General features: G+C 35.6%; 1 protein-coding gene across 2 annotated transcripts in view; it reads right to left on the reverse strand.

Annotated features, from left to right (window-relative positions):
- GBE1 (1,4-alpha-glucan branching enzyme 1) overlaps positions 1-26,076 on the reverse strand; it is a 243,448-nt gene that overhangs the window by 157,075 nt on the left and 60,297 nt on the right. For both annotated transcript variants that reach the window (XM_074361438.1, XM_074361439.1), the window contains one exon: positions 4,048-4,163. In XM_074361438.1, the coding sequence (XP_074217539.1) occupies positions 4,048-4,163 (116 nt within the window). The remainder of the gene's footprint in view (positions 1-4,047; positions 4,164-26,076) is intronic.

Genomic DNA, 26,076 nt, shown 5'->3' on the forward strand with positions numbered 1-26,076 from the left:
GATCTACTTCTCACCAGCTCTCTGCCCCAGGAGGCCGACTAACGTGGACTATATTCCCCAGAATTCTGGCTTCCCATTGGGTTGGCCAGTGTAGAGCCACAGGAAGGGGTCAGAGAAAGGGAGAAGAGTGAGAGACTAGAGCACTTATTTCCTTTCTGGCTCTGGCTCCTTCCCTGCAAGTTTATCACGAATTAACTGTGTCTCATCAAAGAACAGTGCTACCCTCAAGATGGTAGATTCTGTACCCCTCTGGGTTCTAGTCATTGACCCATGTTCCTTGTGGCCAAGGGAAGGTAACATATGGGTGCTATTAAGTCCCCGTACCCCACCCTCCTTTGAAATCTAGAATGGATCCCTTGGGTGTTCAACTTTGAAAACAGCCTTTCAGAAGGGGAAAAAAAAAGTTCAAACTGTCCTATTTTCAGTGTGCCATTTGCTTCCTGTTGGAACTTCAATCAATACACACACTTTTATTCATGCAGTTCACTCAGGTTAAAACGTCCTTCTTCCCTCTATCTCTCTGGTCAACTTCTAAACAAACATGTTACCAAGCATGCTTGAATGTCACTGCCCTTCTGTTATTTCCACTGTTACCATCACAGAATGAATAAACTGTTCACTGGTATTCTGCTCGGACAGCACTTTGTTTTCAAAGTGCACGCACACCCCCACATATATATCACAATTCAGTATAAGCATCACAGATCAAGGACAGCACCTGACACACAACAGGACGTCAATCACTTTGTTAAATTTCTATGAAACAACCTGAGAAGTTATTTTTCAAAATAATTGCTATTAAAAGTGTGTATTTTAAAATAATGAACAAAAAATACTTTTCCGTAAATTAGTTTGGCTATGTATCCAGAAGAAAAAGGAATAAAGGCATGAGTAATATACATCTCATTTTCCTTCAGGAACAGTTTTCTATTTTTTCCTTATATCTTTATAGCCTTGAATGTTTAATTCACCTTATTATACTACTCTATTTTTAAAGTATTTTGTTTGGTAAACTTATTTAAAAACATAGAAAGGAGACATTTACATGACCATATAAGCAATTAGGTATCTTCTTTCAAAGCGTTCAACAAGACCAGGTGTTTTGCATAGAAAACAAAGCTATTAATTTAATGATAGATAACAATTCTTTTTCGTTAAGGTTACCAGGTAATTCATAAGAGAAACATCCACAAGTGAGTTATAAAGGTCAATCCCTTGTGGACTGAAATAAATTTTTAAGTTCAATTTAAAACAAGATTTTTAATTACCAAGATAAACTACCTAGGGACAGTTTCAAACTGAAAGACCAAAAACCTCAAGTTAGTTGAATTTTTATGGAGAATTTAACCCCACCCCCAAAAGAGAATCTGATACATTTCCCATAAATAAAAAAACTAATTATATCACCATACTGACATTATAATAGCATCTAAACATTTCTTCAAAATGCAAAACTTCTAAATACTATGAATAATATTTTAGGCCTAAATTTCAAGTTAATCTATCTTCACTACAAATTTTAGAGAATAATAATGAAGAAAGATTGATTATACAACAGTTTACTTGGTATTTGTTGAGTGTTTACTTACCATTAGATACAGATTTTTAAAGCTAAGGAAAAAGGTTAAAGATGCTTTTTAAATTTTTCTGATTATTTCATTTCATCCAGGTCACATAAATTTATGAAAGAAAGCATAGTACAGTACATAGCTTAGAGTCAAAAGCATCTCAGTCCGTTTGGGCTGCTATAACAAAATACCAGGGACTGAGTGACTTACAAACAACTGGAATTGATTTCTCACAGTTCTGGAGGCTGGAAGTTTGAGATCAGTTGCCAGCATGGCCTGGCTAGGGCCCCCCCAGGCTGCAGACTTTTCGCTGTACCTTCATATGATGGAAGGCGGCAGGGATCTCTCTGAAGCCTCTTTTATGAGGGCACTGATCCTATTCTGAGGGCTACACCCTCATGACTTAAGCATCTCCCAAAGCCTCACACACTGGTACCACCACATCAGGAATAAGGATTTCAACACATGATTTTCTGGGGGAACAACATTCAGACCATGGCAGAAAGTATAACAGATTTGGAGTTGGATGGAAAAGGCAAATGCCTATCATTATTCTCTGTATGTATCAATAATCATCCATTCTTAGTAATCCACTTTTCCCAAACAACATGTAAAAACTAGTTCATTCACTGTATAATAACAAAACAGAAACAGAATCACAGATATAGAAAAAAAACTTACAGGTTACCAGTGGGGAGGGTGGGAAGGGAGGAGGTAGGAGTATGAAATTGAGAGATAAACCAGTAAGCGTAAAATAGACAAGCAGCAAGGATACACGGGACAGCAAGGGAAATACAGCTATTGTTTCATAATAACATTAAGTAGAATATAAGCTATAAAAATACTGAATCACTATGTTGTACAACTGAAATGAATATAACATTGTAAATCAACTAGACTCCAATTTAAAAAACTGCAAAACAAAAATTCATTTACCATTTAAAGTAAAGAGTAAGTAAGGTGTCGGAACTAATTTAAGACAAAAAAGTTTCTGCAGCACTTCAAAAATTAGCAAATTCAGTTCTTAAAAACAAAATAAATGGCCATAAGACTTAAAGCAACAGTGAAACCAGTACTATAACAGTTGCCTTGCCTCAGTTTCCTATAGACCTTAGAAAAATCAAGCTCCTTGGTTTATTCCTTCAAACATTGAGCATAAAAATGGCTTCAACATTCAATAAATATTTCTTCAGTGCCTCCTCTGTGCCAGGTGCACTTCTAAGAATTAAGAATATACAGTATTAGCAAACGACAGCAAAGGCCCCTGCTCTTGTGGAGCTTATATTGACTTGGAAAAGGGATTATTTATATTAAATTTAAATCCCTCTTATTGTATACTGTAGCTACTTTTTCTCCTTTTCACTATAGATTAAGAAGAATCTTGGCTGCCATCCCAGGTTAAAATGTCTCTTTATTCCAGACAATATGCTCTTCTGGTAACTATATGAGGAGTGGCAATATTTCAGGAATTTTCAGATACACTTATAATTTCATTATTTGTAAACAAACAAACAAACAAACAAACAAACAAACAAAAAACCCTGCAGAACAAACACACAGTGTATTGTGATTTTAAGTAAATTTTAAGTACCTCTGGTTAATATTATTAACTAAAAAATGCCAATAAAAATAATAATTTAGTCAGAGGATTTATTGTGATAAATGCTATGAATGCTATCACATGTCCAAGGAAGGGAAAGAACTGAAAGGGACATGGAAACATTATATAACTATATGAGGAGGGGCTAAACTCAAGTGAATCTTTAAGGATTTAGATAGCCTCTTATATAATCAAATCTGAAATCTATAACCCAGACTTTGGGTCTCATCCTTTACAAGCTTCCCTTCGGGAGACAGGAAAGGGCAGCTGTGTCGGCTCTGCACACCCTGAATGCAGAACTTCAGGGTCAGCCAACGCAGAGGGAATGTAGAGGACAGGCAGGCCCCTAGGCTAATCCAAGGGGCCTCAAGGCAGGAGAACAGGAGAAATAGAGCCCTGATGTCAAAGACCAGAAAGAGATCAGAAAAATCATGTCCCCACAAGGCATGGGTCTCCAACACAGTACTGCCTCCCACGTTCATGTGGCTCATCACAAAATCCATTATATCAAGTCTGTCCTTACAGATAAAACTTCTCTCCACATTTGCTGATTTGAAGACAGGTTCCTTTTTTTTTTTTTAAATCAAATTTTCTGGTTCCTGGGCTAAACTTTAGCGCTTACTCAATCACTCCTCATACAAGGTTTCCAAATTTGATAATACAACTAGTAAGTGTGGTACCTTATCAACCAGACAGTTCTAATCTGACACATTTCAAATTATTGATGACTTCTCTTAAATTTTCCTCTATTTGAAAATTCACAGTTTTTCCCATAATTATCATGCATCAGTTTACATTTCAATATTTTAAATCCAACTTTGCAAACAAAACAAAAAGAAAATGGTAAGTTCAAATAAAAACAGGAGGGAGGAAAAGTACCTTTAATTTGGATCCATGAGGTATTACAACTGATCTATTCTGCTTTGGTGGGATATACAGCTCCCATTTTCCAAAATCCATTTTTTTATATGGATATGAAAATGGATTCCAATTATCTGAAAAAATAAAGAAGATTAGTTAAGAACAGCATAATAAGACTGATAATGAATTTCAAGCAAAGTATAATATACTGTCTACTTATACAGAATCAAATTGCCCAAAAAACATTGTTTTCTAAGGTACTAAACAAAGCACTCTACTAGCCATTTAGAAAAAGCAGGTTATTCTTAATTTATTTTTAAGATATGTACTGGGAGGTTTGACTTTTGCATCTTAAAATCAAAGATTACAACATATTTTCCATTGAACTTTCAATTCTAATACTTCTATCAATAAATAGAATGATGGATCCTTTCTAAAGAAAAATCATCAACAAAGGGAGATAATATGAAAAAACAGAAATGCATTCTAGGTAATTAGATAAGACAGGTCATGATAGAAATAAAAATGGTGAAAAATAATTAAAATCGTATTACCCAAATCCACAACAGTGTAATAGAACTGGGTTAAAATCTAAAGAAGGGCCTCAAGCAAGAAAAGTAGGTTGTAAACTATAACAGGCAAAGAACAGGTGGATTGCAGGTGCTGGAAGAAAGCCAAATGAACAACAGACCCATGCACAGAGGGAAACTTAACATATAATAGCATTAAAAATCAGTGAGTAAAGGACACACTGTTAAATAAGTGGTTCAGGGACAAGTGGTTATCCTTACCAAAAGAAAGAAAAGAAAAAAAGAAAAGTAGATCTCTACCCAACAATATAACAAAGAATCACTTGAACATATAATAATATTTAAATATGATAGACAAAACGGTAAAATGCTTAGAAGAAAATACAGGAAAATGTATTTATAATCTTGGGCTTGAAAGAATTTTTTAAAATGAGAAAACACACACACACACACACAAACCCACAAAACCTTAAGGAAAAGCCAAATAAATTTGACTACTAAGATTATAGACTGATTACAGACTGATCTTCATGCATTTATCAACAGACAGAATGACAAGAAAATCTACCAATTGGGAGAATACATTTTTAATGAATACACCAAGAAACAGCATCCAAAATATATGAAGATCATCTATAAATCAATGAAAAAATAAACCAATAAAAAAATCAACAAGGATATTCAGGGGAGGACACACGAATTGCCAATAAACACACACAGTGATATTCAAGTTCACTAGTAATTAAGGAAACACAAATTAAAACAACAGGGAGATGTCATTACCCACTCGTTGGATTAGCAAAAATTAAGTTTGAAAATATCAAGTAGTCAGCAAGGATATAAAATAACACGGCAGCTGAAGGTACAAATTGGTAAAATAATAGCAAAGTTGAAGATGTAGTAAGTCCATGACCCAACCATCCTACTCCTAGAAATTCTCACAAATGTGCACAAGAAAACATTCAAAAATGTTCACTGAAGAATTGCCACAATAGTAAAAAATGGAAGCCATCGAAATTTAAATCAGCCACAAAATGGGTAAAAATCGTGTAATTAAAAAATGGGATGCTATATAATGCTCTAAACTGACTGGATTACAGTGAATATATCTATATCCATCTAATATATGTATCTATCTATCTATCTATCTATATATATATATATAGCCAAAAGTTTATGTTAAAGGATCTAAAAATATAATTTATATTGTATTCAAGGAATATGCAAAATAGTATTATATAATATGATACACACATATGTAGTAAAAATATTAAAGAAAATGAGAATGTTAAACATCAAATTCTATTGTGATTTACACTGGGTAAAGGAAATGGAACACAAGAAGGTTTAATAATATCTGTGATGTTTGCTTTCTTAAGGTTGGTGTTGTACACCAGGCTACTTATTACATTTTTCCCTCTTTGTTTATACCTAAACTATTTTACTGTTTAAAAAAAAAAATTAGGCAGCCCTGTGACACTGTGCACTGTAGGGAGAAGAAGTTAGATTCTTAATTGAGGAGATAATAGCAACAACAGGAAGCTTAATTTTATGCCATGATTTCCTCTTTTACACACCAACACTTTCTGCCATCAGCTCTAAGGCTCTTCACTCGCAGCCAGTTTGAACATTGAGGGTAGAGTAGAGGTAAGAAATAACATCTAATAAAGGTCCATCTAAACATTACTCCCCACCATGAAGACAATCTGAAAATGTCTAAAGGCAATTTATTTTCAGGAGCCGTTCAATAGGCTCCGTGTCATTATAATCTCCTGCCCCTAAAACCTCAAATACATCTCACCTATCTATGGTGTGACATTCCTTCAACAGAGCAAATAATTTAGGGCATAAGTAGAGAGGGAAAAAAAAAAGCTTGAAATATGAATATCTGGGTAGTGTAACACTTTATACATTTACTGAATTTCTTTTTAAGCTAATCACTTAAGACAAACTTAAGACAAGCAGCAGATCTTTTCTTGGTTAGTTAGATTTGAAAACAAAGGGTACAGTTCATTAGTTCATTCATTCATTCATTAAATATGTACTCAGCGCTTAACCTAGGCCCTGCTCAGCACCAAACTCAAAATTAGTGCTCAGAATGACAGCTGCATTTCATCCAGAAAAGGTTAAATTGAGTTAACGATACACCAAAATGAGTAGTAAAACATAAAATAAAGGATCCACTAAAAATTCAACTATAAATAAGATTTTGTTACTTTGAAAGTGAAACTTCAATGATACAGGAAATTTTCATATGCAAATTTATTTAAAAGCTGTTTTCAGTAATGTAAGAGTAAATGTGTTCTTGAATATTAGTTTTTTGAATCTCAGTTGCAATAGGTTCTTCAGCTTATAGTCACTTGAGTTTTAAGGTCTATTTAAACAAGTAAAGTTTTAATATTTGTATAAGGAAAAATACTTTTAATGAATCACATTTTCCTTTCATTGTGTCTTAGAAATCTAAATCTTCTAACTCATATGTGGATTATTTCTAATCCTGCGTTGTAAAAAAAAAAAAAGTTTTCTATCATTTTCAGGAGTTTCATTTGATTAGCACAACTCCTCCTCATGGAAACTCTGGTGTTAACTTCCACTACTAGTATACCCTCTTGCTGAACTCCAACCTTCAAAGAAAAATTCAGGATATCTTCACATATGCTCTAAAAGAAAATCCATTCTACCCATCATCATAAGTAATGCAGAACATGCTAAAGATTTCATAAGAGAGAGAGAAGGGAAGGCTTGCAAGGGGCATACATGCATGAAACAACTTCCAAGTTTTGCAATAGGCAGTTGTCTTCCCACATGGGACCCTCTTCAGCCACACCACCACCAGTCTCTCATCTCCTTGATTCCTTTTACAGTCAGTGTTGAGTCCTGAATTTGCCTCACTTTTCTTCCTTTCTTAAATAGTGTTGCTTCTTTCTATTCAAAAAATGGGTATCAACCAAACTAACCACTTCTACAGGACTGTAAGCATATGAAAGATTTTCTCCAACAAATCCAGTTTATCCCTAAAATGGTCTTCCAGAAGTAGCTAATAAGATGAGCTTTTCTCCATAGGATGCAGATACATAAGGTCCAGGAACAGAATAGTTAGAAGAATCATTGGATTTGGGGCTGTTCTTATAAACTTAACAGTAAACCCTCAGTTAAGAAAGAAGGAACTGCCATTAAGATTTATCTAGGCATGACTGTGCAAACTAATTGTGGAAGTACACAATTAAAGAGATGAAAATAAAAATTAAGCATTCAATGATTGGCATAAAAATATTAAATAAAATTGTGGGATTTTTGGTCTTCAAATGAAATTTGTTTAGAAAAACACAGAAGGCAAACTAATAAGAGTTGAAAGATACATTTTGAGGAAATTTGTCTTGAGAAACACCATGACACTTTATTCCTGAAAATAATTGAGAGTAAAATAATAATAATGATAAATGGTTCTCAGGTATATTAAAATATATCTAGAGAGAATACTTTTAGAACCAGATTACTCATACATTTTCATTTTAATCTTCTATGACTTTATATCCTGAGTCCACAAGACAGAATTAACTGTAATTAAGTACTTAATACAAATAGTTTGTATCTCTATGTAGGCCTCAGGACAGAACCAAAATATCCCATCACCATGCATCACAATTATTTGCTTCTCTATTAAGCACAGAACTACACGTGGAGAGTTCTGCAGTTCAGTGGGTCTCAAGCTTTAGTTCACATCAGAATCACTTGTTAAAACAGACTGGGATTATTAAAACAGATTGCTGTGCCCTACCCTCAGAGTTATTTAATTCAGATCTCTGAAGTGTGGCTTAAGAATCTGCATGTCTAACAAGTTCATAGGTGATGTTGACACTGCGGGCCTAGGGACCACACTTGAGAATCAACCTCCTGGTTCAATTGCTGAGTTAGGTGGTCTCTGCTCAGAGCTTTCTGAGTGATTTTCTAGATTAAATTAGATTTATAGATTACCAAATAAGTTCTAAATCAATAGGTCAAGGAAATTCTGAAATAGAAATTCTCATTAATAATCCTTCAAGGCAAATATGACTCACATGAAATTTAGGATTTCGAATTTGAGATTGACAAGGGTTGTAAGGCCCAGAAGGATGACCAGTAAGATGAATATTACAGAACAGAGCTGAGATATTAAGGGATGTGAATGTATTAGTGTGAAGGAACAAAAATTTACAATTGAACATGAAAAGATAACATATTAAGGCCATTACCCAATATATTGCTTAAGTGTCTACAGATAATGCTTTCTATAATATTCTCACCAAGATATTGCATGCCTAAAATGTATAGGCTACTTGGATCACAAAATGAATAAAAATTTGAAGCCTTCTACCTAGAAAAGTAACATCAAAGTTTTTAAACATTAATATATTAACTCATCTTCCTTTCTAAGACAGGGACCTGGGGCCTGGGACCTTAGGCTACAGTGCTTGCACCAGGGACTGAACAACAGACTACAAAGAAACTATAAGGAACTAAAAATAACTGCATGCATGCACAGTTGGGAATGGGTTATGAACAACCAGATACAGAAAGACCAAAAACCCAACTGCCACTTCTGAGGTGTCAGGAACAAAAGCAGAGTACTGCACATGATCCCTGCACACAGCACCACCAAGGGGTTGGGCAGATCACCTAAATCATCCCTCCAGTCCAAGCCCTGGACCTGCCCCTACTCTCACCCCATTTAAGGGACAAACTCATGCCCCATCAGGGAGCAAGCAAGGGAACCTGTTGTTTTCACTCCCTCGTGTTGCAGCACAAGTCCCAACAAAGCCTTGCCTGAATTTCTCATCTGGCCTCATCATTTCTACTGCTTAAGGAGGCCAAGAACCCCGGTCAGTAACGTTTCTGTCTCATTTCTTGCCAGAAACTAGGCATTGCTAGGTTAAGGGTTAGGTACCCCCAAAGCAATGTGCGCTTATTATTCTAGTTTTGGTATTATAAGAATAGGTTTCTTGCTGCATAAATTATTTTATTAAAATATTTTCTAAGAGTTTTGATGATTATCAATTTTGGATAACCTGACACATTTTAAAAGCAAACATTTTAATAGGTATTTTATTACTAACAGGCTGAAATTCATCATCATATTTGATAATGCAAAAGATTCTATTTGTCCATAGACTCAACACTAGCAGACAGAATTTAAATCGAGATATGGAAAAGAAACGATGTGTGATGCACAGTTTAATATGAACTGCAAACACATTCGGCGCAGGCGATCAAACATTAACTAAGGTCACTGCATCGGGCGCACAGACTCTGTATTTATCTCAAACCCAACAACCTTTCTTTTTCTAATGTAATAATCCTCACGTAAAATTCTTAAATGTCAGCCTCCTTCAAATATTCCCAAACTCTTTAACTCACAGTAAAGTATTTCTCTTCATCAGCACTTAGCCACCTCATTTCTGCAGAGTTTTGGAGTTTAATATATATTTTCCTTATGCCTGTTTGAAACAGCGCCAAATACACAGAGCCTTCCACCTTTGATGCAGGTGCCAATATGCTGAAGACCGTGGTCCATACTTGGGCCAACCTCTACCATAAGCAGGCCTCACTCTGCAGTAAGGTAAAGTCCCTGGTGAACGTAGCAGGGCTCATAACAGATCTAATATAAGGCCAGTACTGGCCCATACGGCAGATGTCAGTCACTTCACATCTGAATGGGTATCCCTCACGCCATCAGTTGTTAAATATTTGGAATATCACCACCTTAGAGCAAGAAAACACCCTTCCTCATCATACCGTGTTGCTTAATTGTTTCAAGCTTCATATTACACAGAATTTAGGTAGATTTATAATGCAAAGTTAGCTTATCATGAAGGAAGTCCTGGGACTACTTGCATGTCAAGAAAGCATCCAGTCTGTTCCCAAGAAATCCTAAAATCCAGAGCTGGAACTTCCTATGGCATTGCCCTTACCCAGGATTACAGGAGGACCAGATAATTTTTGGAGGTAGAGAACAACTGTGCTGACATATAACCCTGTGTTTTTTGATCTCCACTTTTCCCAGTCCAGAGAATTCTTCTCCTCAGTTGGGTACCTGAGAATCACCAAATTTCTGCTGGCAGCTAATATCCTGGAAATAATCTTAAAACCTCCATTGTTACTTCTTAGGGGAAACTGCTCTCAACACACATTAGTTTATGGAAGCTATGGTTTTCAAGAATAAAATCTAGAGTATGTCAGAATGCCACTAATTTCAGAACCAATGGGATGCTAATATCTATTTTAAAAAACAATAGTGCCGGTCCTATAACATGCAGCTTTCTGGAAATCAGGGAACAAATTAAGTAATCTAGAGCTTCACTTAGTAAACGAATGTTCTTAAAAGTATACATAGAAGAAGCAGTCTCCGTGATCAAAAAAAAAAAAAAAGTGTGGTAAAAGTGACTTTAAATAGAATTAACCATGTTTCTTTACTATAGAAATAGTATTTATACTATGATACTTTTATGAAAGGAAGGGGGTAATAAATGAATATACAGTCAGCCCTCCTTATCAAAGAGTTCCACAGCCACAGATTCAAACAAACACAGATAGAAAATATTAGAAAAATTCCAGAAAGTTCCCAAAAGCAAAACTCGACTTTACTATGCACTGCCAAATATTTACATAGTATTTACAACTATTTACATGGCATTTACATGGTATTAGGTATTGTAAGTAGTCTAGAGATGATTTAAAAAATACAGGAGGATGTGAATAGCTTATATGCAAACACTATGCCATTTTATATAAGGGACTTGAGCAGTCTCAGATTTTGGTATTTGTAGGTAGGGGAGGTCCCAGAACCAATCCACCAAAGACTGAAGGATGACTGTATGTAGTCACTTATGATTTCAAAAAGCATGAAAATATAGCCCAAAAAATGAGTAGAAATGATTATGTATGGGGAGGGAAAATACAGATTTGTTTTCTAGAATTGCACCTTGTTATATTTTGACTACAAACTGGGTAAAAAATTCATAAACTAGAAAATTTAATAAGTCAAAGGTGGGTAAAATATAAGGGAAAGAAGTATCTTAAAATGGAAACAAATTGAACCTATGTGATAGTATTTGGAGGTAGGGCCTTTGTGAGGTAATTAGGTTATGAAGATAGAGTCCTCATGAAAGGGGTTAGTGCCTTTATGAAAGAAATCTCAGGGAGATCCCTCCTCCCTTCCACCATGTGAAGATTTCACAAAGAAAGGACAGCACTCTATGAACCAGGAAGAAAACCTTCACCAGACACTGAATCTGTCAGCACCTTGATCTTGGACTTCCCAGCTTCCAGAAATGGGAGATATAAATTTATTTTCTTTATAAGCTACCTAGTCTGTACAAATTTGTTACACGAGCCCAAACAGACTAAGACAAAGCTCATCTCTATTTTTACATAAATTAGGAAATTTCCATAATAAAAATTTAAAAACTAATGTTATGAGGTCTCTGTGAACAAATACTTGTTCAAATCTCTAGCCTTGTTATCAATTATAAAACGTGATCTTCAGCCAAAGGGTATAAGTTTTTAATTTATTTATGGTTCTAAACACAGATTAACAAATGACTTTCTGGATAGGCAGTTCCAGTTCATACTTCCATCAGAAGCACAAGAGAATAGTCAACTATCCATATCCTCATCAACACCAGGGATTATCATTTTAATAACAAGGCATGCCTGCTTTGCTCAACCAGGGTTCACTTGGAGAATTAAGCCCTAATGCCCTACAGATCCACTGCATGCAATAAATTAACTTCCCTTCAATGCATCTTAGAATAGTACTTGTTATGTACGACACTTGGAAGAATTTAGAAAATAGGCATTTAAATCATTTTCTATGTTCTGTGGATCAGACTCGGAACCAGCATCTTGCCTCTCCTTACTGTCCTAGCTGCAACAGTGTTTTCTGATACACATACATTCTGATACACAGTGTGCTCATTTCTTTTCAAAACAGATTATAATAATAACTTTTTACATTTCTTTAATCCTATTTTGACATGGGAGAAATGGAATGGTGGGTATTATATTTTCTTTTAAACTTTTCTCATTTAGTTCTAGTTTTATTGACGTGAATTTAACAATGTGGTGTCCTTTGTGGTCTAATACAGTGGCAATCAATCCAGTTTTTTATTTACCAATCTATTTTTAGCAGTATAAACCATTCAACTATCTCAAAATAGAGTTTATGAAGAACTCTATCATAGAAAGTATACAAAACATGTAAAAGCAAAGCTGCTTCGCTTGAAGTGCCCCTACCTAGCTGGGCCCCCTCCTCACATCTTTTTTTCCCTCTCACAGCCTATTACTCAGAACTCAGTTCTAAAAAGTGCTCCAGTGCATGATCTATCTTTGTAAGACTTCCACAGGTCTTTAAAATATGTCATTTCATTTTTTTTTCAAATTCTCCACTTAATTTTACTTTATTTGATCCATTACAAGTTAAGATTATGTTAAGTTCTATCACAACAATTGGGTCTGAAAATTAAATTAATTTCTAACAATTCTTGCCATCTATACTTGACCAAAAGTAAATGTCATTTGGGACCAAAAGATAATGGCATTTATCATTGCTGTGACTTACACTGTTGATCTCTACTCCATATTACCTGGGTTTATTTTTGGTCTGAATATGACTCCTTTTATTTCATAATCTTTCAGTGATAGTAAAGCAGAGGGAAACTAATGGTTATGGTTGAGAAGAGGAGAATTATTTGCTTATAAAGAAGAACACAGAATAGGACAAAATAGGAAGGAGAAAGAATGGGAGAGAAGTACCAACACAATATGGTCAATCACCAGAGGAAGGCATCCCATGTGCCAAGAGGGGTCCTCAGTTATGTTTTAACCACCTGTACACTGAACTGTATCCCTCTATGTCAGCAAACATGTAGAGCTTAGTAGGAGGGCTCTCTTAAAGCACACACTCCACACATCCTTGAAGTCACAAATTTGGTTTGACTTCAGGAGTTCTTCTCTACCCTAAAACACAAGATGTTCATCTTAAGATGTTCCACCTGAACCTGCCCTGCTGTGAGGGCATGGGAGGGGCCTACAGTAATCAGGAGAGCGATTATCTAGGTCTCCCTGCTAGCCCTTTAGCCACTTCTGAGACTATCCCAATGAAACTGAAATAAGATTTTCTAACACGGCGGCTAGCAATGTAACAGAAAGAATCCCCTGTGTTGATGGTCAACTGATTTTCAATAAGGGTGACCAAGACCATTCAATGAGTAAAAAAGAGTCTTTTCAATAAATAGTGCTAGGACAACTAGACCTCTGCACACAAAAAGATATATTTGGACTCCCATATTAAAACATATACAAAACTAACTCAAAATGGATTAAAGACTTAAATGTAAGAGCTAAAACTATAAAACTCTTAAAGAAAACGCAAGGGTAAATCTGTTGACCTCAGTTCTTAAATATGGCACCACAAGTACAAGTAACAAAAGAAAAAACTGATACACTGGACTTCTTCAAAACTAAAAATTGTATGTGCCAAAGGACACTATCAAGGAAGTGAAAAAACAATTCATAGAATTGGAGAAAATATTTGCCACTCATATCTGGTAAGGGACTTAAGTTTAGAAAATACAAAGAACAACTCAATGGTTAAAAAGAAAAACCCAATTTTTAAAATAAGCAAAGGATCTGAATAAACATTTCTACAAGGAAGATGCAGAAATGGCCAATAAGGACATTAAAAGATGTTCAGCCTCATTAGTCATTAGAAAAATGCAAATCAAAACCACAATGAGATATCACTTCATTCACACTAGAATGGCAATAGCCAAAAAAAAAAAGGGGGGGGGTAATTATCAGTGAGGATGTGGAGAATTTAGAAACCTCATTCACTGCTGGTAGGAATGTAAAACAGTGCAGCCACCTTGGAAAACAGTCTCGATGTTCCTCAAAATGCTAGAGTTACCATTTGACCCAGCAATCCCACTTCTAGTTACACTCAAGAGAAATGAACATATGTCCATACAAAAACTTATATATGAATGTTATAGCAGCATTACTCAAAATAGTCAAAAGGTTAAAACAACACAAACATCCATCAACAAATAAATGGATAAATTAAATACTGCATATCCATACAATGGATTATTTGACCAAAAAAAGGAATGAAGTACTGACATACGCTGTAACATGGAAGCCTGAAAACATTATGCTAAGTGAAAAAAGCCAGTCACAAAAGACGACGTATTATATGATTCCATTTATATGAAAAATCCAGGACAAGAAAATTTATATAGACAGTAGGTAAGTAAGTGGTTGCCTAGGGCTAGGGGACAGATGGGAAAATTGTGGGATGATAGCTGAAGAATATAGGGTTTCTTATGGGGTGATGAAAATGTTCTATAATTTACTGTAGTTATGGTTGTACAACTCTGTTGTAACATGCTAAAAACCATGAAATTGTACATGTTAAATAGGTTAGTTGTATGGTATGTGAAATTGTATTTCAATAAAGCTATTAAAAATTAAAATATTTTAAAGGTCAGATAGCTTTTATCTGTTCATTTCTACTGAGCTTTTGCCCAAGACTAAAATCCTCTATCAGAGGATATCATAAAGGAAAAGACCACAAAGAGACATACATAAAAATTTAATACTGAGAAGATAGCTTGGTCAATAAGTAGACTAAACAGTTTGGTTGGATATTTGAAGACTTCTTTAAAGAGAAAATAATTAATTGTTTCAAAGCTTTCAAAAAGCAGAACAATTTGACCATATAGAAACTGGGGGAGGGGGATGGAAATAGGCTTTTAGAAGCAAAGAAAGATGTGTTTCTTCTCCTTCTGGAATCCAGATTAGTAGATTTATGAGTGAGTACCACCAACCAAGCTGCTGCTGCTGATGTCAGAATTAACCTTGGACTCTGGGAGAGTCCTATAAGGAAAAGAAATCTAAGAACTGTCACACAATCCACTCCCTTAAGGAGAGAAAAAGGTTTGAGCAGAGTCTGTCTCAAAACTAATGATATAGGAAGAAGAGTTTTATGATGATAGAAGAAATAACAAAAGTCATTACAATAACAAAAAACAGGGTGACTTGGTGACATTAATGGCAACAGCAGTAGTTATGGATTGTCCTGAGTGCTTGATGTTCAATATCGAACTCAATTATCTCAAAGGCCCTATAAAGTAGTACAAATTTCATTTGATGGGTGAGGCAGCAAGCCCAAACAAGGAGAGCAATAAAGTCAATATCCCACAGCTATTAAGTGACCCAACCAGGATCTGAATCTGAACCCATGTTAGTCTGACTCTTGCTTCCATGTGTGTGTGTGTGCACGCGCGCGCTTACCCTTCAGGACACACAGAAACAACCTAGACCCACGCTAACATCTCTCTACGTTAGAAATGCACAGAACATAAATCAAGCTCTTAACTAAATTTTATGTTTACAGTATCAATTACAGCTATTCTTCTATAATCATATGCTTTAGAAAACAAATTTTGCATGTGGATTTTTTTTTTTTAACAGAAAAGCTCAAAAGTATGTATTTGCAGGCCTTGGAAGTGTTAGACAGCTCTGTGGCAGTTATACCAGAACAAGAGCTACATTAAGTCAGCCAACCATAAGGCACCCACAGTGCCCACCAGACAAGCCACCATTTCCAGCCACGCAAGGGTACTCAGGCTGCTCCCTGGCCCCTCCATTTTAACTGGCCACAAGTGTTTTGTTAGTGTTTGCAATACGCCCAGCATTTATGGGTATAACCACTTATGGAGGGTAATCACAAAGTTAAGGTGAGTGACAGCAAGACAGACAGAGAGAGAAAGAGAAAGTCTGGGTTGGGGGAGAGGTGGAGGAGCAGAAGGGTAGGAGAACAGGGAGGAAGGGGAGAACAGAGCCATCAGGCAAGACCTCCCTCAGCTTTATGCTTTCAAACCTACAAACTGATACCTGCAGTTGGCTTTATCTCCTTCTCTTTAGTCTATGAGGAAGAGTTTTTTTGTCTTTGTTTTCCTCTTGTTCAAGGCTAATTCCTTGATTCCATTCTTTCCTTTTGTCTGTTCTCAATTATTTTCTCACATTCTCCTTCCTCAGGCTCTTTATTCAGCATTCACATATGATGAATGGATGCATGTGCTAATTCTGAAATAACATCAATGACAATGAAGAAAACCTCTCTCTTGGTCCAAGCCAACCTCTAGTTCTCCTGCCATCAACAGCCTGATTTTTTTGACTACTAACTCTACTTCCTCAAAGCTCTTTATCCTCTAAAATGATTCTGAAATACTCTGGCAAAAGTCACCAGAAATCTCCAACTTTCCAATCCCAACCGTTCTTTTCGACTTCAATTTACGTGAGCTTTCAATGGCATCTGAAACTCCCAGTCACTGCACCTTGGGCATCAGTGATACCCATCTCAGCTGGTTCCCTTAAACCAGTGAAAATGGGAAGAAAAAGAGAGCACTTGTATGCTATTTCAGAGTTAAAACTGGTAAGAAGCAAGGTTTGGTTATTAAGGGTGACAGACTGGTAATTTCTTGCTTGGGTGGTTACTGAAACAGGATAGGGAATACAGAAGTAGGAGAGAAGAGAACTTAAAGGAACTGTAAATGGTCAACCCCATTTATTATAACATAAGGTTAAGTAAGGAAAAGATGCCTAAATTGAGCAGAGGGGGCATTTAATGGGAGAACACATGTGCAAGAGGGTACTATTATTTCTCTACCATATTTTTTCCTTACCACAAAAGTGTATCCCATGTTGAATAAAAAACAAAAAAACATCATTTAAAAAAGGCACCAAAGCACTCATAAACCCAACCTCCCCTACACTAATACATTAATATAAAATTTTCTCATTTTTTACTATATAGGTATTTACATGCACAGACATGTGTTTCCATAATATACAGTATATATAAAACCATGTATACACACAAATTTTTAAACTTACAGTTTTATAACCTCTTCTACATACTACACGGTCAGCACTATCCCTGTCGGTACATATTCACTTACGATGGTTGCTCCCCAACATGGCTGCTTTTAAAAGTTAGAAATCAATAGACTCCACCCTAGATCCTTGAATCAGATCCAGGAGCGGATCTGTGCTTTCATAAAGCTCCCTAATTTTGTGCTATGCACTCATAGTTCTGGTAACCAATAATCTACAAAATCATTCCACAAATCTGACAGAGAATTAAAGGGAGGATTTCCTTTTTTTTTTTTTTTTTTAGTTTTCCAATTTATTTAAGGAAGGGAAGGGGTGAGTAACTTATATGCAGAGAAAAAAGGAAGTAGCAGAGGGAAAGGCTGACGGGAGAAAGAAGAGGTAAATAGATTTACCATTTTAAGGGAAAAAATAGAAAAGAATTCAATGTATGGATTCATGACATCAATTTCTTCTACTAACTTCTGAAAGCACGTGGGAAGGATGAATATAGACACAGAAATCTTTTTAGGGAAATGGTTTGGAAGTTCCTTTCTGCTGTCTTCTGTTTTCTCTGAAAAGTAAGAGCAAGTACTGTAGTAATGGAGAATAAGGAGGCAGTGAAATAAGGGATTCTGCAAGGAGTGGTAAAGCTGAGGTAGCTACTGTGGAAGATGTAAGGAAGGGTTCACAGCGGATGTGCAAATGATTTCTGTAGAGTGTTAATGGCCATGAACCCATAGGAGCAGCAGTTCACATGGCTGTGTGATCTTCCTCGGTGGCTGGAAGCTGTGCAGGCGCAGAGAAATTAAACAATTTGTGTGAGCAACACTGCAGATTTACAGGGCGAGTGTGGCAGAAGACCAAGGTTCAAAGGAGATGAAACATTCAGGAAGAGAGTGGTAGGAGAGCTTAGAGCAAGGGGTCTAGAACAGACATCAAAGAGATACAGACATATCAGAAAGCATCATGGATGTAGATGTTACAAGCAGTCTGGTATAACTGGCATCATGGAGTTTAGAACAGGTAAATGCTGATGCAGCAATAAATTTTGATAATGCTTTGCAACAATTTCCCTGTCCCTTATCAGCAGCCTCTTCCCCAACCAAAAAAAAAAAAATCTTGATTGCTGTCCTATAACCTTCTCTAAGTATATCAGGACCTCTAAAGAACAGAGCCACCCTAGCAGATTCATAAACACATCAGTGAGAAATAAATGCTTACTGTTGTTACACACTGAGCTGGGGACAGTGCATTACACAGCATTACTGTGGCTACGGCTGACTTGTGTGTCAAGTAAGAATGAGCACTACCCTTTTGAACATCCCACAAATAGCCTAAACCTGTATCTACTATTACCTGAACCTATTATTATAAGCCTGTATCACTTACTACATGTGTCTATATTGATTTCCTTGTTTTTGACTATGAGCTATCTTATGGTAGGGATCAAGTTTTCTCCATCTTTGTATGCCAAAACCTAGTACAGGACTCCCATACAGCAAGTACTCAGCAAGATTTTACTGGAAGAATAAATTTTCAACTTTTCATGCCAAATCAAGATGAGATCATAAGGTAACTTGGCAACTGGAAATTTAGCACAGAACAAAATTAACCCAAAAAATCATTTCTTTTTGGTTCTACAAGGGAACGTAAATAGTATTCTTTAATAAGATTTCATTATACACTAAGATTATAAAAAATTATCTCTACATTTAGCAAATAATATAAATGATTTAAAAACACAACAATCTAGGTAATTTCTTTTTATTATTCTTTCCAATTAATATGGGTCACTAACTTTTGCTTAAAAGAAAAATTATAGTAATTAAAAGAAACATGAATGTATTTACTTCTATTTTAAGACAGATCTTAATTTCCTCTATGTGCTAAACTCCAAAAATGTTACATATAACTTATATAATATATAAATATATTTCAGAATGTCACTTTTTGAGTGGTGATATTTAATTCTGTTAGATTAATTATACACGCTAAAGTTAAAAAGTGAACAAAATTATAAATTTTTTAAAGTATGTATATGTATTATATATAATATTTATATAAATTACATATGACTAATCTTATACATAAGTAAATATCACCACTCAAAAAAAAAGTGATCCTCTAAACTGCTCTGTAAGTTATTAACCTAAAGATTCACAAAATGCCTAATTAACCATATGTAAACCCAAGCAGCATCCAAAATAGACCTCTATATGTGATTTCTACATTTATAATACACATAGGACGTAATTCATTAGGCTCTGCTCCTTTTTTTCTGAAGTCCAAAACCCAAGAAAATTGAATCACTTTTAAATGAACCAATGTGTTTATTAGCTCTGTGGGGTGTAAGAAAACTTCAATTGCTACTCTATGTCATGCTGATATAGGCATAAACTCTCAGGTTAAACTTCTCTCTTTGTAGTACAAGTTTCAATTTGGATTTTAAAAAGCTTGAGGCCATCAATTTTCACATCTTTCCCCACTCCCATTTCAGAAATCTGAGACCCAATTTCAGGAAAATATTGGCAAGTTATATGGAAGTTTAACATGTTCAAGAATAAACCTGACTGTGATTAAGGCAATTCCACATTAAAATAAAGAACATTTAAACCACTTACTATTAGCAGGTTTTCTGGCTTCTAATTTAATAGCCATTTAACTAAATCCAAACAAAGGAATAACTATTTTTTCTTAACTATTATACTGATCAGACTCAAAAACTCTCAAATTTGAAACAAAATCATTAAAATATTTCTGTCACGTTTAATCATCTCCTAACAGAGACTGCAAAAGAGCCGGCTCATTCCAAAACACTCCCCCCGCCACTGGAGGACTAAGCCAATCACTGTACCACTTTTTGAACAGACTAAGCACCCTCCGTCATCTCTTGACAACTGGCCATCTATCCACTATGCAAACCCTTTAAATCTATGCTCCGGAGACAGAATTATCTGCTTTCTCTGTGACTGCCCCTGGCTCTACTAAGCACAGGGAGGAGATCTCTTCTAGTATGGAAACTGCTGTCCTAGTTAAGACTATGTGGAGTCAAGCTCTCTGACACCAGGTAGACACTCAATAACAACCAAGGTCACATCTACATCCCTTCAGTGTCTACTTTCTCCCTAAATTCCTCTTATTAAGGTTCCCAAAGAAATGAATAAACTAGATCTCAGATGTAGCACTATCAGTAAAGTAAGACAATAAGAGCTAATACAGAAATAGCAACCAAAAAGGCATCAAGTGGACATTCCTCCAGCTTTAGTACTGGATCAGGCACACAGCAGAAAGTCAACAGTGTGCATTAAACAAATCGTTACCAGAACTACTCCTTATTTTATAGTTACATGTAATATGCATTTTTCAACCACAATAGTGATATGGTTCATCATAAACTATGTATTAAATATTTGCCAATAATTCATCATCTTTGTTATGATTACTACTCATCCTAACAGAATGAACATCCCACAAGAGTAGCATGATCATGAATCACATATTTAAATGATGATGACCTTATTTTAAAAAAAAAGTTAAATCATCTATGATTCTCTTATCTTCCTTCCTATACTAGACATTACAATCATTGTTTATAAGCATCATTAAGTCCTACTCAAATAACTTAATTGATCACCTACCCCTAAGATTGTGCACTCAAAAGTCTGGTGGTTTTCCCTCAATACCTATTTCAGTATATTAAATATATGAGTTCTCTTTCAAGTCAGTCCACTTCTTTGAATTTTCCTGTCTCACAATTCAAAGGTAAAGAATGTATATACTGTTTTATTACTTATATATCTATTGTATTACACAGACACCTGTGTATACATGTGTGTATAGATGTGTGTGTGTACGTATATATATATATATAAATGTTACACACACACATTCAACACTGTCTTATAGTTTAGATATAAAATTATCCCAAAAGTATAAATCAGCTTCTAGAGACATAAACTGAGTTTCAGATGTAAATCATGGCAGTTACATGTAATTGTAGGGTATAAAACAGGGAAGCTATTGGTAAGCAGACCAGGAATAGAATGAATATGTGTAGAATACTTGCTGCTAAACCTTTCAATTATTATTTACTAGATATGTGATTTTTGGCAGGTTATATAACTTGTTGAATTTCAATTTCCATATCTATAAAATACAGAAACAACTGTTAAGGAGCACTTCCCAGCACTGCAAAGAAAATCTGTAAATGGAACTCACTTTCCTTAAAGCTCACAGTCTCAGCCTTTCTCCAGCTCAGTGGCTACAGCACAGAGGACAAAATGCCTTGAATGCAATCCTGGTTCTGGCACAAGTTAGCAAGTGTGAGTTCCACAGTCTAAGACTCAGTTTGCTCACCTAGAAAATGAGCACAGTAACAGTATCTGCTTCCTGAGGCTACTGGGAAGATTCAGTCTGTACCAAGCACTTCCTGCACAGCCAAGTGTTCACTGCACTTGAGATATTACATAGATATAAAAACAAAAATCCTACATGGGTCAATTCCTTCCTTGAAAAAACCTCTCCTCTTTCTGCGTGTTATGATAGGACACTCTTCTCACTGTTCTAATGCTGCTTCTTCTCTCACACCTTCACCACCTCTTCATTCTCCTCATTAACCACCTCCCCCAAATGTGAGCTTTCCATGATTCTACCTTCAACTCTCTACTAATATTGCTCCAGTGACTTGTAAACAAAATACTAAATCATGTGGTGAAGAAATGAATCCAAATTCCATAAGAAAGGAATATCTTATCCTGGAAAAACTTAAAAGAGTAGGCTTTACCAAGTGCAGTCTATTTATTCCATAGAAAAACTGTGTCAAGTTTTCATTTTGGAACAATACCACCACCAATGAGCCAAGTAAGAGAGTCCACACCTTCAAAAAGTAACCTAGCATGGACATGTCTTAACAAATTGGACAACGATGTTCATATTTTCCATCTAAACTTTGGAAAATGCTGGACAAAAGCAAAAAATGAGATAGTGAAGAAATATTTATTGTGAATTTTCTAGATGTCAGGCACTGTGCTAAGAGCTCTCACAATGTCATCTGGTTTTACTTGCTATATAGCAGGTTCTTCCTACACGGCTGATGATGATGAGGGCTTGAAACAAAACAGTCCAGATGAGGATAATCCGTCTACTTGCAACCACTGGATTCCCATTTTCTGTATGCCTACCATGACCATGTGTTCTTACTAATAAGCCTCTGAGAATGAATGAATCTCAATCTTCACTGAGAAAAGATTAACAACTCTATATATAATGTTGCAATTACCCTCTGGGTAATGGTATATTAATAGGTGATTTCAGTTTGCGATTACCTAACCCTGTGGGGAGGAGGAAAAAAAGAGAATAACTATTGACCACGTCCTATAGAAACTTTTCCTTTAGAAAGGAAATGAAAGTTACAGTGAATAGACTTAAACTTTTTGACAGAGTTTATTTTTATTTAATATGTACAATTAATCTAAGATATGTTTGTGCTAGTCAGCATGACCCAACCATTAAAAACAAACAAACAAACAAAAAGTTGTAATTCCCAAGAAAGATGAAGCTATAAAGCACTTAAGGCAATATGACTACTCATCTGAGTAGGTCTTAGAAAGTAAGCCAGACTTAATAATCCATTAAAAAAAAAAAAAAGATCGGTGACAGGATTGATCCACAAGGAGCCACAGGCCTGATCACACTAGAGCTGCAACCACTGGTATCAATCCTGTCCTCCATCTCTACTCCTTTGGCTTTTCTAAGCAGGAGAACTGCCCTGGCCCAAAACACAGCCCAAATCTCGGCATTTGCTCAAAGCAAGGGACCCCCATATCCTGAAACTAGAAAATACAGTCCCAGGTCTGGAGGGAGTGGTCAAGATTAGTAGCTGACTACACATCTTTCTGTATTCAACTTTTTCTGGGCTGAGAGTGCAGTTAGACAGGACACAGAATAAGCCTGGAGCACCTTCATTTCCTCTAACTAACCTAAAACCAATTCTGTAGTAGTAGAGTTTGCAAATTTGGCAAACATATGCACCTAATATACATTCTTATTTATATTTGCTTTTTTACTTTGACAGCTTCATTCTTCATATGCTTTAACTTCTAGAACAGTACTAGACATTGGGCAGTATTATAAATGAGAAACCAACCCATCAGGTGATAACACTAAAACAACTAGGAAATATAAATTTATAAGGACTGAAGACGAATGTCGATGAAGTTTTAGAAGAGTTCACGAGGCAGACCCCACTTTTGTTCTCAGGTTTTAGTCTGGTTTGATAAGTTTGGTTACTTTCTCTATCAGAAGAAAAGTAAACCATACTTGGATCCAATACACTAAGTTATTAAATTCTTTCAGGAACTTTCTTTATATGTTCACTGTACTAGTTCAATTAAAATGTACCTTTTTAGGACTAAATTTTATAAAGAATCCCTATTACAGGCAAGTCCTGAATACAAGTTAAATACAAACTATAAATTTAATTTAAGATTTTAAACCTATTTCTAATTTAAAGAAAGGTTAAAGCAATCTACTTTTAATTAAATATATCTATGGCAACTTAATTCCAAATCTTAAGGTTCTGCAACCCAATTTCTCATGATAAGAATATTACTAAAACTCATCTGCATTGAATGACAATCTTCCATTCCTCTCGGCTCTCTGAATCCATTATGTCTCTCATGGGAATGAATGCTTTGCTATGACTGATGATGAATAAGATATATAGGACAAATGATGCACTTTTTCATTTAAAAGACTAAAAAGGAAATTCACTTTAGTCTCCTTTCTGCCTAGTTTCATTAAAATCTAAATACAGCTATTCTAAGAGATTTTTTCTAGCTCAGTTCAGTTTGACAAAAAACGCCTCATGTATCATTTAAATCAATTACAGGTTCTTTGGAAATATACCTCAAAAGTTTCATTTTGACAATTTTTGGTTTAAAAATCAGCGCACAAAGTGTCATCGAAATAAATAAGCAATCAGAAAATCCTTAAAAGAAAAAGAGTATCATGAAAGAGGCTATTGTTTATAATTATTACTAAATTGTATTCTTCAAACAGAACTAAGGAACTATCTTTCTATAATTCTTTATTTCCTAAAATATCTTTATATTTTGCAAATGTATCTTTAATTTTTTTGCCTAAAAAATCATACAGCAATGGCCACAATACTTAGACTAACACTGAAATTGCAATTTAATTTTATTACTAGATGAGCTTAGGCAATCACCACAAGTTAAGAGGAGACTATTCATTTCCCCTGCCAGCTGGTAAGGTCCTTGTCCCTCTATCATCACTGAACTTCCATGACTTAGCAAGTGTCTGGCACATAGAAAATGCGCAATAAATACTGCTACCTAAGGGGAGGGAAGCAGGAGGGATGAAGGAAAGGTTGTTGAATGTAAATTACAGATCTTCACATGCTCTTCTAACTTCAAGACTCTAGCAGATTTTTGAAATGAACCTACTTTTTAAAAATCACCATATACCCATGCACAACTGTATATTTAGTGAATTAGAATATTATTTGGGAAGCACTACACATTTTATTAGAGCAAGTGCCTTATTTTAAGATAATATTGTGCTACTCTAGGGGGGTGGGTGGTTAGCGGGGGGGAGGGGGAATAAAAGAAAGAAAAACTTTGGTTTTATCTGCCCAGAATTAAGAGGTACTGGTAATCATACACACATTGTTTTATGGTATGTTAGAAACCTCTGATAAATTTCTATAAAGTTAATTGCCTGCTTTAATTGGATTAAGAAATAAAGTTCCATCTTCTTTTCCCTAAGAACCCAGACTCTTCTGTAAACCTAAAACTCTTCCACTTCCTAATATTAGTTACTAGCCTTGCTCAGGATTAGTAAGATCAAACATATTATCAAAGAAAAGAAGAAAGGGAGGAAGGGAAGAAACAAAAGAGGGAAAGGAGGGGGGTTAGAAAATAATGGGGAGAAAGGGAGTTAGGAAGGAAAGGAGGAAAGGAGGGAAGGAGAGAGGAAGGAAGCAGTGTTCTTCAGTAGAAGGAACATCAAGATCCCTGTTTAAAGTAAAGCAAAATTTGCTACAGTGTAGGAAAAGAATATGACAATATCTCTCACTGCTGAGTTTTCTAAAATTTTGAATAATGTAACTTAAATTCTATAGTACACAGCTCTTTACCATAAAAAGTCTCACAAATTCACAAAGTTGGTAAACCTCAATCTAACAAATTACTGAAAATACTTTAACAGAAGCAGGGCCACTGAGCTAAACCATTCCGGGGGTGCTTTAGAATACTCAAAATACAATGTGCAGGGTGTCTTGGAGACTTGCATAACTCAGCAGGCCTAACAGAAGGGAAATACTATTCCAGTTATGAGAAGCCAGAGTGGAAACCCCACTTATTTCAAATAGAGGGACTTAATACAGGTAATAGGAGAAATGCAGACCTGAAGAGAGGACAGGTAAGTAACCCAGGGATTAGCAAAAACAGGAATCTGGTAATCCCCCTAAGGGAGAGGCAGTATTACGGAACCTAGAAGCCGAGGCCATCGAGCAGAAGCTGGAAACAAGGTAAGCCTTCCCGGCAGGAACTGAGCTCACAGAAAGAAAAGGAACAAGAACTGC

Source organism: Camelus bactrianus, chromosome 1 (assembly GCF_048773025.1).
Source record: "Camelus bactrianus isolate YW-2024 breed Bactrian camel chromosome 1, ASM4877302v1, whole genome shotgun sequence".
Taxonomy (NCBI): domain Eukaryota; kingdom Metazoa; phylum Chordata; class Mammalia; order Artiodactyla; family Camelidae; genus Camelus; species Camelus bactrianus.